This window comes from Ahaetulla prasina, chromosome 2, assembly GCF_028640845.1.
Source record: "Ahaetulla prasina isolate Xishuangbanna chromosome 2, ASM2864084v1, whole genome shotgun sequence".
Lineage (NCBI taxonomy): Eukaryota > Metazoa > Chordata > Lepidosauria > Squamata > Colubridae > Ahaetulla > Ahaetulla prasina.
Window position 1 is genome coordinate 100829149 of NC_080540.1, and position 15328 is coordinate 100844476.

General features: G+C 36.0%; 1 protein-coding gene across 1 annotated transcript; it reads right to left on the minus strand.

The window, feature by feature from the left end:
- Positions 1-2993: 2993 nt before the first annotated feature.
- On the minus strand, positions 2994-9660 carry YIPF5 (Yip1 domain family member 5). The gene is made up of 6 exons (XM_058172403.1): positions 9521-9660; positions 7952-8067; positions 6604-6776; positions 5836-5981; positions 4492-4673; positions 2994-3425 (listed from the first exon to the last, which is right to left on the minus strand). Exons 2-6 carry the CDS (start codon positions 8059-8061, stop codon positions 3263-3265), a joined length of 774 nt encoding a protein of 257 aa, XP_058028386.1. The 5' UTR covers positions 8062-8067; positions 9521-9660; the 3' UTR covers positions 2994-3262.
- Between the last annotated feature and the right edge of the window lie 5668 nt (positions 9661-15328).

Genomic DNA, 15328 nt, shown 5'->3' on the forward strand with positions numbered 1-15328 from the left:
AGAACACAAAGGGGTACAATCCAAAACAGTATGGTTGATTCAATTTACACTCAGAAGTGGGGCTATTTTATTTCATGTACCAGCTTCAAGGGGCACAGCCACCTTCACGGTTTTGCGCAGTGAAATTTATAAGCAAGTTAAAAAACATATGCGCCAATATGAAAACTTGGGATTCCTGAAGAAAAAAGGATCCTAGTCTTCAGGTATTTTTTTTAAAATAATGAGAACCACTCATTTTTTCCCCTGCCCTCTAACCAATCACCCATTATTAAGACCATTTCATTTATTGAGTGATTGCTAGGTCTGGAAAGTTTTATTGAGTCTTCCTGAAGAATTGAATCTAAATTAAGTCAATTTTATCTGCTTGACCTTATTGGCATGCTTGATATTTGAAAACTCTAAAATAGGTACTGAGATTTCACTTTGCAGAAACAGTGCTAATTCCTTCAGAAAAGCAGGCAATGTGCTTTGATATGAAATCTAATAAAGCTTCATATTAATTTGCCCAGACAAAGTATGCTAATCCATCCATTATCTTAAATCGCATCAGGATCATCCTTTTAAAAAATAATTGCATTGCCTATTGAACTGAAAATTATAACGCATCCAATCTTGGAGATACGCTATATATTTTTGCTAGAATCCCATTTGTCCGATAAGGTCCTCACTGCTACATTTTCTCTTCTGGTTGTCCTATCCTAAATGAATATTGCATCCAGTTTTGGTCGCCACGATGTAAAAAAGATGTTGAGACTTTAGAAAGAGTGCAGGGAAGAGCAACAAAGATGATTAGGGGACTGGAGGCTAAAACATATGAAGAACGGTTGCAGGAACTTGTTATGCCTAGTTTAATGAAAAGAAGGACTAGGGGAGACATGAAAGCAGTGTTCCAATATCTCAGGGGTGGCCACAAAGAAGAGGGAGTCAAACTATTCTCCAAAGCATCTGAGGGTAGAACAAGAAGCAATGGGTGGAAACTAATCAAGGAGAGAAGCAACTTAGAACTAAGGAGAAATTTTCTGACAGTTAAAACAATTAATCAGTGGAACAACTTGCTTGCAGAAGTTGTGAATGCTCCAACACTGGAAATTTTTAAGAAAATGTTGGATAACCATTTGTCTGAAATGGTGTAGGGTTTCCTGCCTGGGCAAGAGGTTGGACTAGAAGACTTCCAAGGTCCCTTCCAACTCTGTTGTTGTTGTTATTATTATTTTGCAGTGACAAGCAGTAGTACTGAATGCTGCAGTATTATTACAAAGACCTCAAAAGCAACATGGTACAAAATAGAATTATCCTAGAAGATTCAGTAGGCACAATATTTAAATCTAGAACATTTGCCATTTAAAAAAATATACACCACTATTAAATTCAAGTAATGCTGTCATTTTTCGAAACATCTTACATTTTTAAAAGTCCAAGGCCATTCATGAAAGGTACTGGTTCAAACGTCTATCACAATATTGAGGGTAGATTTTATATAATTAAAAGTGTTGCAGAACCTGGTTTTCTGTTTGAGTTCATTTTATTTAACAGAATAACAGAATCAGAGGAGATATTTGTGGGGGATGTCTTCTAGCCCAACCCCATTCAAGATGGTGATCATACATAATACTTCTATTTTCCCCACAACAGCCCTGTGTGAGGTGGACTGGTCTGAAAGTTAACTGGGCCAAAGTCACCCAGCTTGCTTTCATGGCTAAGATAGGACTAAAACTCAGTCTCCTGGTTTCTAGCATGATGCCTTAATTGCTACACCAAACTATCTCTATCCTGTTGTTTTGCTACAAATGGATTCTAAGTATGTAGAGGCAGTAATAAAGAGAAACCACATTATTTGCCAACATTGCCTTTATGTAGCAAAGCCCAACAAAGCTGTTTCTCATGGTACAAAATATCCATCAATTGGGGCATCAGGATAGTTCATTTGCATGTGAAATCACATCAATTAAGCATCATAGAGGGGGGAAAAATGCCTAAATCTGGAATGTAGTTTATAATACGTATATCAAAAATCTGTATGTGTAAAGAAGTCTGAACTTCTTATACTGTAAGATATTTAATAGGTAAATCCAAACAATGTATGAAAAGCTCTGCAGTAACTCAGGGATTGTAGGGGAGGGGGGTTGGAAGTACCAAAAATTTTGCTATATTTGTTCACAAGTATTGCTCAGTGAGATACTTAAAAATGTCTACTTTTGTAATAAGCTTGTAAAGAACATATGTTAGCCATTTCATTTTGTTATTCCCTAATGCTAAAATAAGTCATTACTGCATTTTTTAATGGTGTACATGGTTTCCATGTCAATTAAATCATTTTTGTCATTATGGCTGAAATCCGAACTCAATATTACATGATGACCATGATACTGTAGTTGTTTAAACTGCTTAAATATAAAATGGATTCTACTATATCATAATTTAAACAATATTTGCTCAGTGGGAATAAATCTTTATTCAAATAAATAGCTAAGCAATTCTATAGTGGACAATATTACAGTAAAGGAAATTACTAAAAGGAAAAATGTTGTAAGAACATTTTGAGAAAATTTAATCTGGGTGTTTTATACTAGACTGCAATACTGATATTTGTCAAAGCTATTTTCTAAAACAAGCTTTTGGTGAACTACTGGAATTCTCAATTTTAGCATAAAAGCACTTCCCACATGTATATAAGATGACAGAACTATTTACAAAGTATATATAAAAAGAAATAAACACAATAACTTTGAGCCTGGGTAGACGTTCGGATTATAAAGAAAAGGAATTGGAGGATTATAAAAATGCTGAAAAATTATATATGGGATTTGTGTTTGCTTTCAGATTAAATATTATTATGAGAAATTTTTATTTTGCTAAGTTGATAAAATGGGAAATGTTTGTCGTTTAAACTTGTTGCTGTATATTATTGTGGGAAAACAAGTTAATGATTTCACTTTCTTTTGTCAATAAAAATTCCTGAACTACAAAAATTTTCAAAAATAACGTTTTGCAGGTTATAGGACAGAAAAGAGTTTTACATTTTAAACAGCATAATTAGCTTGTTTGAAAGCTGAAGCTTTTACAGGTCAATGTAAAAATGTATTTAAGAGTTCTATAAAAAGAAACACAAAAAGAACACTTTGTTATTGTTGCTCCAGACAATAATTCAAATATTAATCTTGAAAGACAGCAGCTCAACAGTTGATTTCTGGTCCCAGTTTAAGCATCCCAAGTAAAAGCTTTGAGTTTGGCTCATTTAAGTCCAATAATTAAGACAGTCAGCTCAAAACACAGAAATGAGGGCGAAGACTCCATATAATAAAGCACAGGGATATGCTACTAGAAGTTGTTGTCCTTCCATTGCTAAGGCTGAAATGAAGAGTTTGGAGGCCGAAAAACTACACCATCCAATAATTCCAGCAGCAAGAATAATTCCCATCATGCCCCTGAAAACAATAGTAACAGGAAAGAAATCAAGCGCTGATAATATCACATAACTTTGTATATATCAGAACAGTTTTACATTGGAGACATGCAAAGTGTTATCCAATTATACAGGTTTTAAACACTAAATTATTTTCTGGCCAAAATTGTTGTTAACATTCCTAATTCAAATGTTCAAAACCTTCCACCTACAGACTGTTAATACAAAAATCTTGCCATGGAACTAGTACTTAAATGGAACTCAGTAAAATTGGAAAATGTGTACATGCCTGAATGTCATTCAGCTTTATGTAATTTTAGAATGTTAAATTACATAACTATGATCTTGTTCTGAATTTGGTGAAATCAGATAGTTTTCTTTTCATAAACTTCAGAAATTCACCCACTTTAGAAAGTCATTCTAAATAATTTTTCCTGACTAATGTAAAATGTTAGGAAATTGTTGCAAAGAAAAAAAAAATGGTAAAAGCTTGTACTGTATTTTGTATTACAGCATTCCAGTTTCTCATTTACTTATAATTAAAATGATTTTGAAAAGAAGAAAATGAGAGGGGATAGGGAACTGTATCAATGGGAAAGGACACATCCGCAGGACCACACTGCCCACTTCTGGAATAAAGGATTCAACACGAAATATTGTACTGAGAAGTTACTATTCCATAGTTTTAAACTAAAATGTTTTTGGTACATCCATTTTGAAAGTGCTACAGTATCATATACTTTTTTTTACTGGCTACATTTTGTTATTTGGATTGGGAGGTAGAATTTTAAAGAATGCTCAAAAAAGTTTTCTTTATAAGCGAGATAACAGATAGCAAAAAAGAGTAAAAAAGCAAATAATTTTCTCAGTGTTATTATTTAATTAAAAAGTGTTCTTTTCCAGGCAAATAGGACCAAAAATACAAACAATTTATAAATTAAAAAAATCAAATTCAGTTTAAAATTATACATAGTAAAGTATTTTTTAAATTCTACATAAATTCACATTCATTTGAGTACATTTTTTATGGTCAGCCATAACATACAGTATCATTAAACAGCATTGTAATGGTTTTTGGTATTACTTACTGTAGGGAAAATACAATTGCGAAGCTTGAAAGTATGATCATAGGAAGAAGACAATATCCTAGGACACTTGCAACACAACCAAATGAGACACCTGTCATACTCATCAGATTCAGGAGACAGAACATTCCTAGACATCCTATTGCACTAATTCCATATACATAGCCGAACTGAATTTTTCCAGCCTAAAAAAAAGAGAAAAAGTGGAGGGGTGGGGAGAGGGGAAAATACATTAACAATCTGGATGTATTTTAGGAAGAGATTTTGCAGAGAGACAAATAAAGCATACAAAATAAAATCAAGCGAGTACCAGATACCTTTTCGGTAACAATGAACATTCTGAAACCTTAGAAACAAAATTATTTTCGTATTATTTTACATCCATGTTCAAACTTTTTTACATTATTTAAAAAGATAGGTTTCTCACATAAAATTAGTGTCACCATTTCACTGCTTTATATAATTCAACCAAGTTTAGAGGGAAATACCAGCAATACAAATATCTCTCTGTAGTGAACCAATTTAGAAGTGAAGTACAGCTGTTTGGATCCAGAGTAGAAGAGGGATTTTGGCAGGTGCCTGGGTGTGCTTGCTGAATTTATCAGCACCTTAATAACATTGTGCCGTTTCCTGTGCTTGCTGACAGTGGCCACCATGATTTCAGGAAAATAATACAGAACCACGATGAAGTACAAAAAAGTTAGTAAACCCTGCTGCTGTCTCCTAAATGCTTTCTTTTTAATGAGGTGTGCCTTAATTAAGTGCCGATAAATGCAGTAAATATGCCCCATCTCTTCCAAAGCATCCTGTCCTCTTTGGGTAGCTACGCATCCCTAAAAGCTAGTTTTATAGAGACTTTTAAGGCAACAGACGAAGCACACTTAAGTATTTTTAAGGAACATTGTTCATAAAAGTAATCTCAGAGACGCATCATTAATGCCTAAGTCTATATAAAAACACTATATCCATTAAAAAAGAAGGAAAAAAAGGGAAGGGAGAGGAAACTATAATTTCCTACAAAATTTTGAAGAATTTATATTTTTATGAGAATTTATATATCACTGTGCCATTAACCGGGGGTTGGGGAACCCTGTTCTAAATTACTCTGAGTGTAGTAAATGGGAATATCCAGCAACAGTTCTTGTCTTTCTCACCTTGTGGATCAGGGACAAGGCTCCAAATAATGACCATAAGACTGTAATTCACATTCAACAGAAATTATATTCAACCCTGTGTATCATTTTTATAAATTACTGATATTTAAATGATCAAGTCTTGATTTCTGGTTTGCTTTAAACTTGTAACTTTCAAACTGACAGGACTATATCTATAGCAATGAAATCTTACCAACAATAAGGTGGCTCCAAAGGCTAGGCAGAAGACCATAGGCCCTGCCAGATCAGTTTCATTCATAATGTTGCCATCTGCAGCTTTTAATGGGTGCAGTACTGTTAAAGTCTTCTGCCAGATATGGTCAAAATTTATTCCTAGTTCTGTAGATCAAATTAAGAACACAGATTTAATGGATTAATAAACTTAAAGAGTCCTTCTCAATTATAGCTGCATCCCTTGTAGATTACAAAATGTAGAACATTCAAATAACAATAAATCACAACAGAAAATGAGCAATTACCCAGATAAGGAAAAACTACTAAACCTATTGCAGAAACAAAAAAAGCATGTCAGAAAAAATGCTCATAACCCATTCTGCCCCTGCACCTGCTAAAACAAGAGAGATCTTCAGGGCTTTGCAGAAGTTTTGGATTATAGAAGTGGATCCACACTTCTGTATTAAATTGGAGATCCTCTTAGATCACCAAAGGTCAGAGACCAAGCATATAACATCTTAATTTGTAAAAGGTCATCCTATTTTAATTTCATATGTTTTTTTCCTTTTGGTTTATTTAAGCAAAAGATCTTAAGAGATCATGCCACTTAATTAATTGAGGTGAAATTAAATGTCAAAGATGAAGTGAAATTAAATGTTAAAAACTGTTCTTTACATTAACATACATACATGCACACAAACTTCATCATCAGCTATGATTACTCCTTTGTAGATTGGAACATGTATTTTGGCTGACATGGAAGTTCTGCAAGGAATAAAAATCAAACCTTCTAGTAACGGAGGTTCATCCTCAAAATTGCTTCCATAGAACGATTGTGATGAAGATGGGGTGTATGCTGATGTTGGCTGAAGAATTTGACCAGTGTATGGCTGTTGAGGTTGCATCATCTCTGGAGGGATATATCCACCTTGCTGAGAATATTCATAGCCACCATATTGCCTGCAGAAAACAGAATTTAAATGTTTATCATATGAAAACAGAATCTTTGTCACGGAGGCAAATTTAAGGCACTACATTAGCCTAAGCCCCAAAATACCCACTCCATAACAATCATTGTACAATTATTATCACGTTGCTAAAAACTGTAAATATGAAGAATATCTGAAGAAACTTTTTTTAATTAAGTTTGTTTGCCGCCCACCTCACCACAAGAAAATTAATGGAATATATTAATATAAACATTATTTATATAAAGAAAACAGATATATCAATGTTTGAAACATATAAAAGTTTTTTACAGGATAATTTTGATTAAAATTACATGCATTTATTTGACCTTACATTCTAATATGACAAAATACAATTTCTCACTTTAAATTTGTTATAACTTTCCAACTTATCCAACATTTTTCTCAAATTATTACCAAATAAAACTCAGATATTATAACACAGTCCTTCTTCCAAGATAATCTAGACCATTACTTTGCTTTCCCATCTGCTGCCATATAAAATAATTGATACTAGCATATACTTCGGGTTTTGTGACATAGAGGTCACCATGTATCTATTGTGACATATAAAAGACACTGCCAGACTTAAGGAAGAGGAGTTTTCAGTGTCAATATTTTCAAAAACCTTTCTTGCAAGTAACTAATAACGTATACTTAAAGAGAACTTTTATACTGAAGAATGATTAACCCTCACAACTTCAGATTTAAATAATTTATTTGAATCAATAAACTAATGATAAGTACATTATCTGATGCCAAAAATTAAGAAGTATTCTGGCAGTTCATACTTGCTGTATAAAAGAAGAATTCAATATGCATTAACATAACATCCAACTAGTATTAGACTAACCAACTGCATTTACAAAGTCAACAGGTTATAAGTAATCTTGGTTGAGCATCAGTAAATGCTGCTGCTCGACTCAATTTTTACATTCAGCCATTTTCTGAAATTCTTCTGATCCTGCACTATGGATTTATCTTAGGAGTTTCTTTTTTCCAGGAAATTGAAGTTATTTTTAGAAATGTGAATTAAATAAATAAAACCCATCAGATATAAAAGTGGCATGATTGTCAGAAATTAAATAAAATTGAACACTTCAGCCAAATACAAATATCAGACAATAATATATTGGCTGCTTGGAACAATAAAGAAAATCAAATTACTTGCTATATGCTGCTGCTCCTCCAGCATCTGCTCCATATTGTTGTGCTTGATCATCAATACTGTAACTCGTCTGATAGAAATCTGTATTTAAATTATCAAATCCAGACATTGCTATCTGTAAAATAAATATTTGTGTTACTATTTTCAAAAATAACCACCCACAGCATGGCTCTTCTATGAATATCTTCATCTATCAATCACCAAGGATAAATTATATAATCTTTTGGGGAAAAATAATGCATTCAATCAAACACTAAATTACTAGACACTTGCACTGCTGTGCATCCAGTGCTTTACCTAAAAGGAGAAAAGGACCACAACATTTTATAGTACAGCATCTGATTTTCCTCAAATCGCCTAAGGAAAGTGCAAGTAGTCCTCAACTTACAACCACAACTGAGCCCAAAATTTCAGCTGCTAAGCAAGACATTTGTTAAGTGAGTTTTTACTACCTTTCTTGCCAAATTTGTTAAGTGAAATAATACTCAATAAGTTAGTAACACAGTTGTTAAATGAATCTAGCTTCCCCATTGACTTTGCTTGTCAGAAGGTCACAAAAGGGGATCACATGACCCCAGAACACTGCAACCATCATAAATATGAGTTCATTGCCAGGCATCTGAATTTTGATCATGTTTCTATGGGGATGCTGTAACAGTTGTTAAGTGTGGAAAACAATCATAATTCACTGTTTTTCAGTGATGTTGTAATTTCGGTCATTCAACGAACTGCTGTAAGTCGAGGGCCACCTGTACTGACTCCAACAGAACCTACGTTATTAGATTAAGATCTATATATTTTCTTATGTCAAATAATTTACTAAGACTGTATTACTATTCTTCTTCTCTGATTTACTAGTATCTCTTCCCACTTATTACTATAATCATGTTTCTTGTATCTTTCAATTTATATTGTTTTTGTTTCCTAGTATGATTTGATAGCTTATTAGTAACCCTGACTATCACTAAGTGTTGTATCTTTTTATTCTCAATGAATGTATTTTATTCTCCTTATGTACACTGACAGCATATACACCAAAGACAAATTCCTTGTGCGTCCAATCGCACTTGGCCAATAAAGAATTCTATTCGATTCTATGTTTTCTATCATCTGTTAAGTGTTGGTGCCACGCAAATTTGGCAGTTCGAATCTTACCAGTCAACAAGGTTGTTGACTCAGCCTTCCATTCTTCCGAGGTGGGTAAAATGAGGAGCCAGGTTGTTGGGGGCAAGAGGCTGACTCTGTAAACCGCTTAGAGAGGGCTGTAAAAGCACCGTGAAGCGGTATACAAGTCTAAGCGCTATTGCTATTAGACCTTCGGGGCGGCACAGAACACGGTAATGATGGAAAACACGGGATCCGCAGAACGGAAAAAAACGTTGAGTCTCGAGAGACCACTAGCAATATTAGGGCATCTCAGTCACGCACTGCGAAATCCCGTCCTTGCAGCCAGAAAAGAAAAGAAAAAAGGACGGAAGCGAAGGAAGATGCTCCTGGAATGACTCTCGCCGGCGTCAGGTCTCCTGACGAACTCGGGCACCACCCTGCTCCCCTTTCCCGAAGCTTACCTTCCTCGGAAGCCTCTTTCTCCGGCGAGGCAACGACTCCCCCTCACCTGCCCTCCTCACGCCGTCGGGAGCGACCCCTTCTTCCTCCCCGCTTTATCCCGCTCTCTGGGAAGCTACGTGTCAGAGACCCAAGAGGAACCACTTCCGGGTTGCGGGAGCGAAGCGGCAGAACGCAACAGGCCTTTCCTACCGGAAGCTACTCTCTCTCTCTCTTTCCTCGCATCTCCATGGTCAAACCTTCCAATCGGGATGGGAATGCCAAACACGAGCGGGCGGGAGCGGTTCAACATGAAGAATAAGGATTTCAGCCTCTTCCTTGGAACCTTGTGTTTCCGTTTATATATAAATGAATATGCAAGCTGAGGTTAAGGGCGAAAGTGGATCTTCTTTTATACAAATGTAAAAAATGTGTATACAAATTTATTTTATAGAAATATAAATTTATTATTTTATGCAAATGCTTTACGCAGCTTTGGTAGCTATAAACTATGATCTGGAGCAGGGGTCTCCAACCTTGGCAACTTTAAGCCTGGTGGACTTCAACTCCCAGAATTCAAAGCTGGCTGGGAAGTTCTGGGAGTTGAAGTCCTCCAGGCTTAAAGTTGCCAAGGTTGGAGATCCCTGATCTGGAGGGCAGTCAAGTATGTAGAAAAACTGGTTGATCTCTAACGATGTCCCTGATGTTTCTCTTCTCCCCCCACACCCCATTTTACCCGAAATGATAAAAAGAACAAGAGACCCTGATCTTTGCAACTTTATATCTGATAGTTTTAAGTTGTGGTATACTTTCTATGGTCCTGTATAATTGTGCCTGTTGGTCTCGTTCTGCGTTAAATTTCCAAACTGATATTGCAAGATGCTAAAGTGTTAACAGATGGCACTTGCCGGGCTTCTTGATCCTTGATTTAGATTTTTTCAGAAGTTTCATTTTTGCAGAAGGGAAGTTGGCATGCTGTAAAGCAAGTTGGCAGCCGCCGGCTTCATCCTTATTTTTGACAGTGTCCAATGCTTTGTTTGAAAATAGATCCACCTGCCCTGAATAGAATGGTTATAAATAAATAACCAGAAACTAACAATAAAAGGTTAGCCCGGATCACGCAGAAGCATGGAATTACTGGAGCTGACAGCACTGGAAATACCTTCCATGAATGAGAATGCTTTACAGACCATTTGTGTGAGTGCCCACAAAATGTACTCAAAATTTCCAAATGTGCCCAGTAGCCCTCCAAAAGTGAAAATCTCCACTCTGGCTCATTATAAAGATTCATTGGTTTTCTTCTTGACATTATTATTTTGATATTTGGGAATTATCACTTCATTTAGCTTATAATATCACTTCTAATAAGATATTCAAATACAAAGCTGATGTTTTCAGTGCTTTATATTTATTACTAGAAATAAATATACACTAAAAGGAGCTTTCTGCATGTAGAAAGAAATTACAAGGAAGAAAAAGAAAATCTAATGAGCTGGATATTTCCTGCTGCTAATATCAGTTCTGGTTATAGGTGTGTGAGATTTAAAACCCAAATTTGATATTCACAACTCCAAGACAAGTCTGATTATCAAAATCAAAGATTTATTGTAAAAAAATATGAAAATAAAATAAAATAAAAAAAGCGGTTGCAAGCGCGGCCTCTTAGACTCTTCCCAATTGGATTGAGTTCAAAGAGCGCAAGAAGCAGTTTTCAAGCTACACATTTTATACTCCTACACAATGCACGCCACGCCTAAGAAATTCCCCCCTTACCCACTTTGTCCTTTTAGTTGTTTTACACCTTTAAGGGTCATCTTGGCAATTTCCGTCCATTCTCTGATATCTTTTCTTATTTACTTATAATTTTCACCTTGGGCCGATGTTCCTGTCTCCTGATAGGATTTTTGGCTCAGGTGTAAGTTTCTGTCTCTGGGGAACTCTTATCAAGTCATAATACATTGTCTCCACAATTGATTACATTACCAATTGTAGTCACTTTGCATAGTCAGAAAACAGCAAACAGATAGTCTCACACTTTGGTATTACATTTGTTACAATTTATAAAAGAATAACCTTTATTTATTTCCTTTAATTCCATTCTTTTTCTCTTCTACCTTAATTATTCTTTTATACTTTTAATAATTCATAACTCCCTATGTTTTCTTTAGGTTCCTGTGGAAGCAAGTTTTTATATTCTGAATCTTCTTTCCCCAACCCCTGTTTTCCTACCTTCATTATTAACATTGTTTCTTTCCTTCCACTTTCTATTGAAGTTATTAAAGTCATGTTTTTCATTATTAATTTTATCATAATTTGTATGAGAGGAATCAAACATGGTAAAAACATAATAGCCAAGAATCCTAATATTGCAAATTTTGCTAATTCTTTCCAATTTGCAAACCATCCTCCGAACCAGTTATTTACCCCATCTAAGGTCAATCCTCTCCAGGTTTGGACTGGGACATGAGCTAATCTTATCTGTAATTTCCTTTACTACCTTTCCACTCTCATCTATTTCAATGCAGCAATTACTCAAATTAATTACTTCGAGCACTGCTTGCAGCCAAATTACCCTGTTTAAATGGGCTCTCTGGTACCTAAGGTGCCATCTTCCACCCATCTAGCAGGTCCATAATAGTGGATGATCCTCTCTGGAGTCCATCATCACCCTTCCAACTTCCGATTTTTATATCGCTTGGTTGTATGGCTCTTTTTGCTCGGACTTTATCTGATAAATCATCATACACAGTTAGTCCCAGCAATTGTTTCTGTTCAATGGGGAGGAGAAAAAACTTGGCTTTATTATTCCTAGGATGCAAGATTCGTACTACCCCTTGGGTAGATACCCATAGGCATATTTTCCACATATCCAATACATACCTTCCGGGGCTACCCAGTCCAGGGTGTCGTTTTCAGGATCCTTTAAATAAGCCATCTCAGTTATTTCACTTAATATCTCCTCCTTTGATATTCCACTTTCCCCCCACCAACTGTTATTGCTCCATACAGTCAAGCAAATCATGTCCCCTACTGCTATTCTCCTATTTTTCCTTTTTCTTTCATAACATACTTTCCCTACTAAATTCGTAGTTAATGCCCAGGTCCCCTCTTTTCCTTTTGTGAAATTGAGAGTTTTATTTTTCCACATATTTATCACAATATCATGTTTCAATTCTTGAGCTTCCCATGGCCATTGTTCTCCCATATTTGTTCCTCCACACACAAAACAATTACTTACGATTAAAGTTTTAGCAATTTCTTCAGCCAGTTGCACAAACATATTCACTGCTTTCTTAGGAAATTCAGGTAATTCTAATTTCTCAAATTCCTGGTAATATGACCAAAAGATACTTTTGCGTATTGATTTTACCTTGGTTGTTTCTATTTTTAATACTAGCCACCCCCATGGAACCTTTCCAGTTCCATCTATTCCTATTCCAAATTCTTTATATTGGATTCCTTGTTCTGTATTAAATTTCATTTTGTATGCAATCTGTTAAGTCAGTTTGCAAACAATCAGGAATCATAGTGTGGTATATCATTGTGTTCTCAATCTTCCCCTCTCTCTTTGTCATTTTTACACATGGCTCTAATGGTTGGGCAGGTTTTGAGAGTATAATAAGAAGGCTTCCCCACACGTACCACCTTGTAATGTGCCAATACATCTACTATGATCTTAATATCACACTCTATTTTACACCCTGTACACAGAACACAATCAATACAGTGAGAACAACAACAACACCCACAAAGGCACCTGCAAAACCAGCACATCCAGGAGATAGTGGATTTTCTCACTCTTTGTTTCTTTTGGTTGAGGCAGAAATATAAACAACAATACAGTTCTTGATAGAAAAATTTGCAAAGTTTTGATCCTTATGCCTCTATTACCCCTCCTTCTTTCAAGAAGATTGACTATTGGTACATTAAGTCCTTTGAACTTTGTCTTGAGTGGGTCTCCTTGGTGAGACTCCACCTCCCACCTCTCTGGGGCTGGCACGGGTCCTTTCACTCGAGTGTAGTGAGTCCAACCCTTCTCGGCTGTCTGGACTGCAGTTTCGGAAGTGAGTAGTACTTGGAATGGTCCCTCCCACTTCGGGGTTAACTTTTCCTCCTTCCAGCTCCAGATCAGCACCCAATCACTGTGGTGGAATTTGTGGACTGGAAACTCCAAAGGTGGTGTTCGAGCCAATAGTCCTTTTTCCTAAGAAAATCAAAATATCTGGACAGTTTATGCACATGTTGTTTCAACACTTTGTCTCTGGTTTTCAGGGAATCCATGCATATGCTTCCTGGATTGAAAGCTACTCCAAACAACAATTCATATGGTGATAATCCAATATTTTTTCTAGGTTGAGTGTAACAAAACTCTTGACACCACTGCTGCTGTAGCATTACTGCAGGGAAAATCTTCAACCCACCCTGTGAGGTGGTCCACTATGACCAATAAATATTTTACTCTCCCCACTTTTGGTAATTCTGTAAAATCCACTTGAATACATTAAACATTTGTCTATAATTGACTTTGCTACAGGATATATTCCAATACAACCATAGCATTTTAAAAGTTCATCTACAATAGCTTGAATTCTCCAATGAGTCCCTTCATGAAGTTTTTCTATTTATTCTGGTGCTATTGGTTTACTTATTACTTGCCTCCCATCTGGGAGGAACCACTTTCCATTATTATTATTATTATTATTATTTGGCCAGACATACACTATCTCAAATGCACATCTGGAATCTGTGTATATTGTCCCAATTTTTCCCTCCAAAATACATAAGAGTTTGATTTAGTGCATACAATTCACAAGTTTAAGCAGACCAATTTTGAGGCAAACCCCCTGCTTCCAGGATCTCTTTAGTATGCCAGTTTATCTCCTTTCTCCAGGGGTTTTTCCTCCAATTCAGGCCTTATTTTAGTTTGTAAGTTCATTACTTCAGAACAATAATTTTCTAACCCATACTGATCCATTGATCTGGTGTTGGCTAAGAACTATGCTGGATTCAAATTGTGATCTGTAATTAAAACCCAATCTGTCTGCTGCATCATATTTTAGATGGGGTGCTCACAATGAGGGCTCTCCCAAAGGTCAATTTCCTACTTTCTTAGACCAATATTGCGGTAGCAGCAATTGCTTGAATACATATTGGCCATCCCCTTATTATTGGACCCATTATTTTTGACAAGAATGCCACAGGCTTCTTTTGTCCTGCCCAGTCCTGAGCCAACACCCCTTGTGCGATTCCATTCTCTGTGTTTACAAACAGATGAAATGGTTTTTCCAAATTTGGTAAACTTAATACAGGAGCCTTGGTTAAAGCTTGCTTCAAATTTTCAAAGCTTTCTTTTTCGTATCCCTCCCATTTCAAATTCCAAGGTTCAGATTGCATTAACTTTGCATACCGGGATTTGGTGAGATCAGCATACTCCTCAATCAATCCAGAGTCTGCAGTATCCAACCAAACCTAAGAATTTCCTTAGTGCTTGCTTGTTTTTAGGTAGAGGCTGAGATGCCACCTCTTTTATTCTATCAGGAGTGATTTTCCTACTCCCTTCACTAATTGTGTATTCTAATGCTTTGTCCACTTAATCTCATCTCTGCAGTTAATACTGATATCAAAGCACACTGCCCCGGTGTCAATTAAAAACACCACTTCCTCTTCCTTAGGTCCCACTACTAAATTTATCATGGGATCTCCGTGGAATCCAAAAAGGAATCGCCCCTGACACCACTACTATTGACTTTCATTTTCTACCATCATATTGTACACTTATGCCTCCCTTCTTCTGATCAGGCAGTCTTAAACTCTGTTCTCCCTGCCCCACC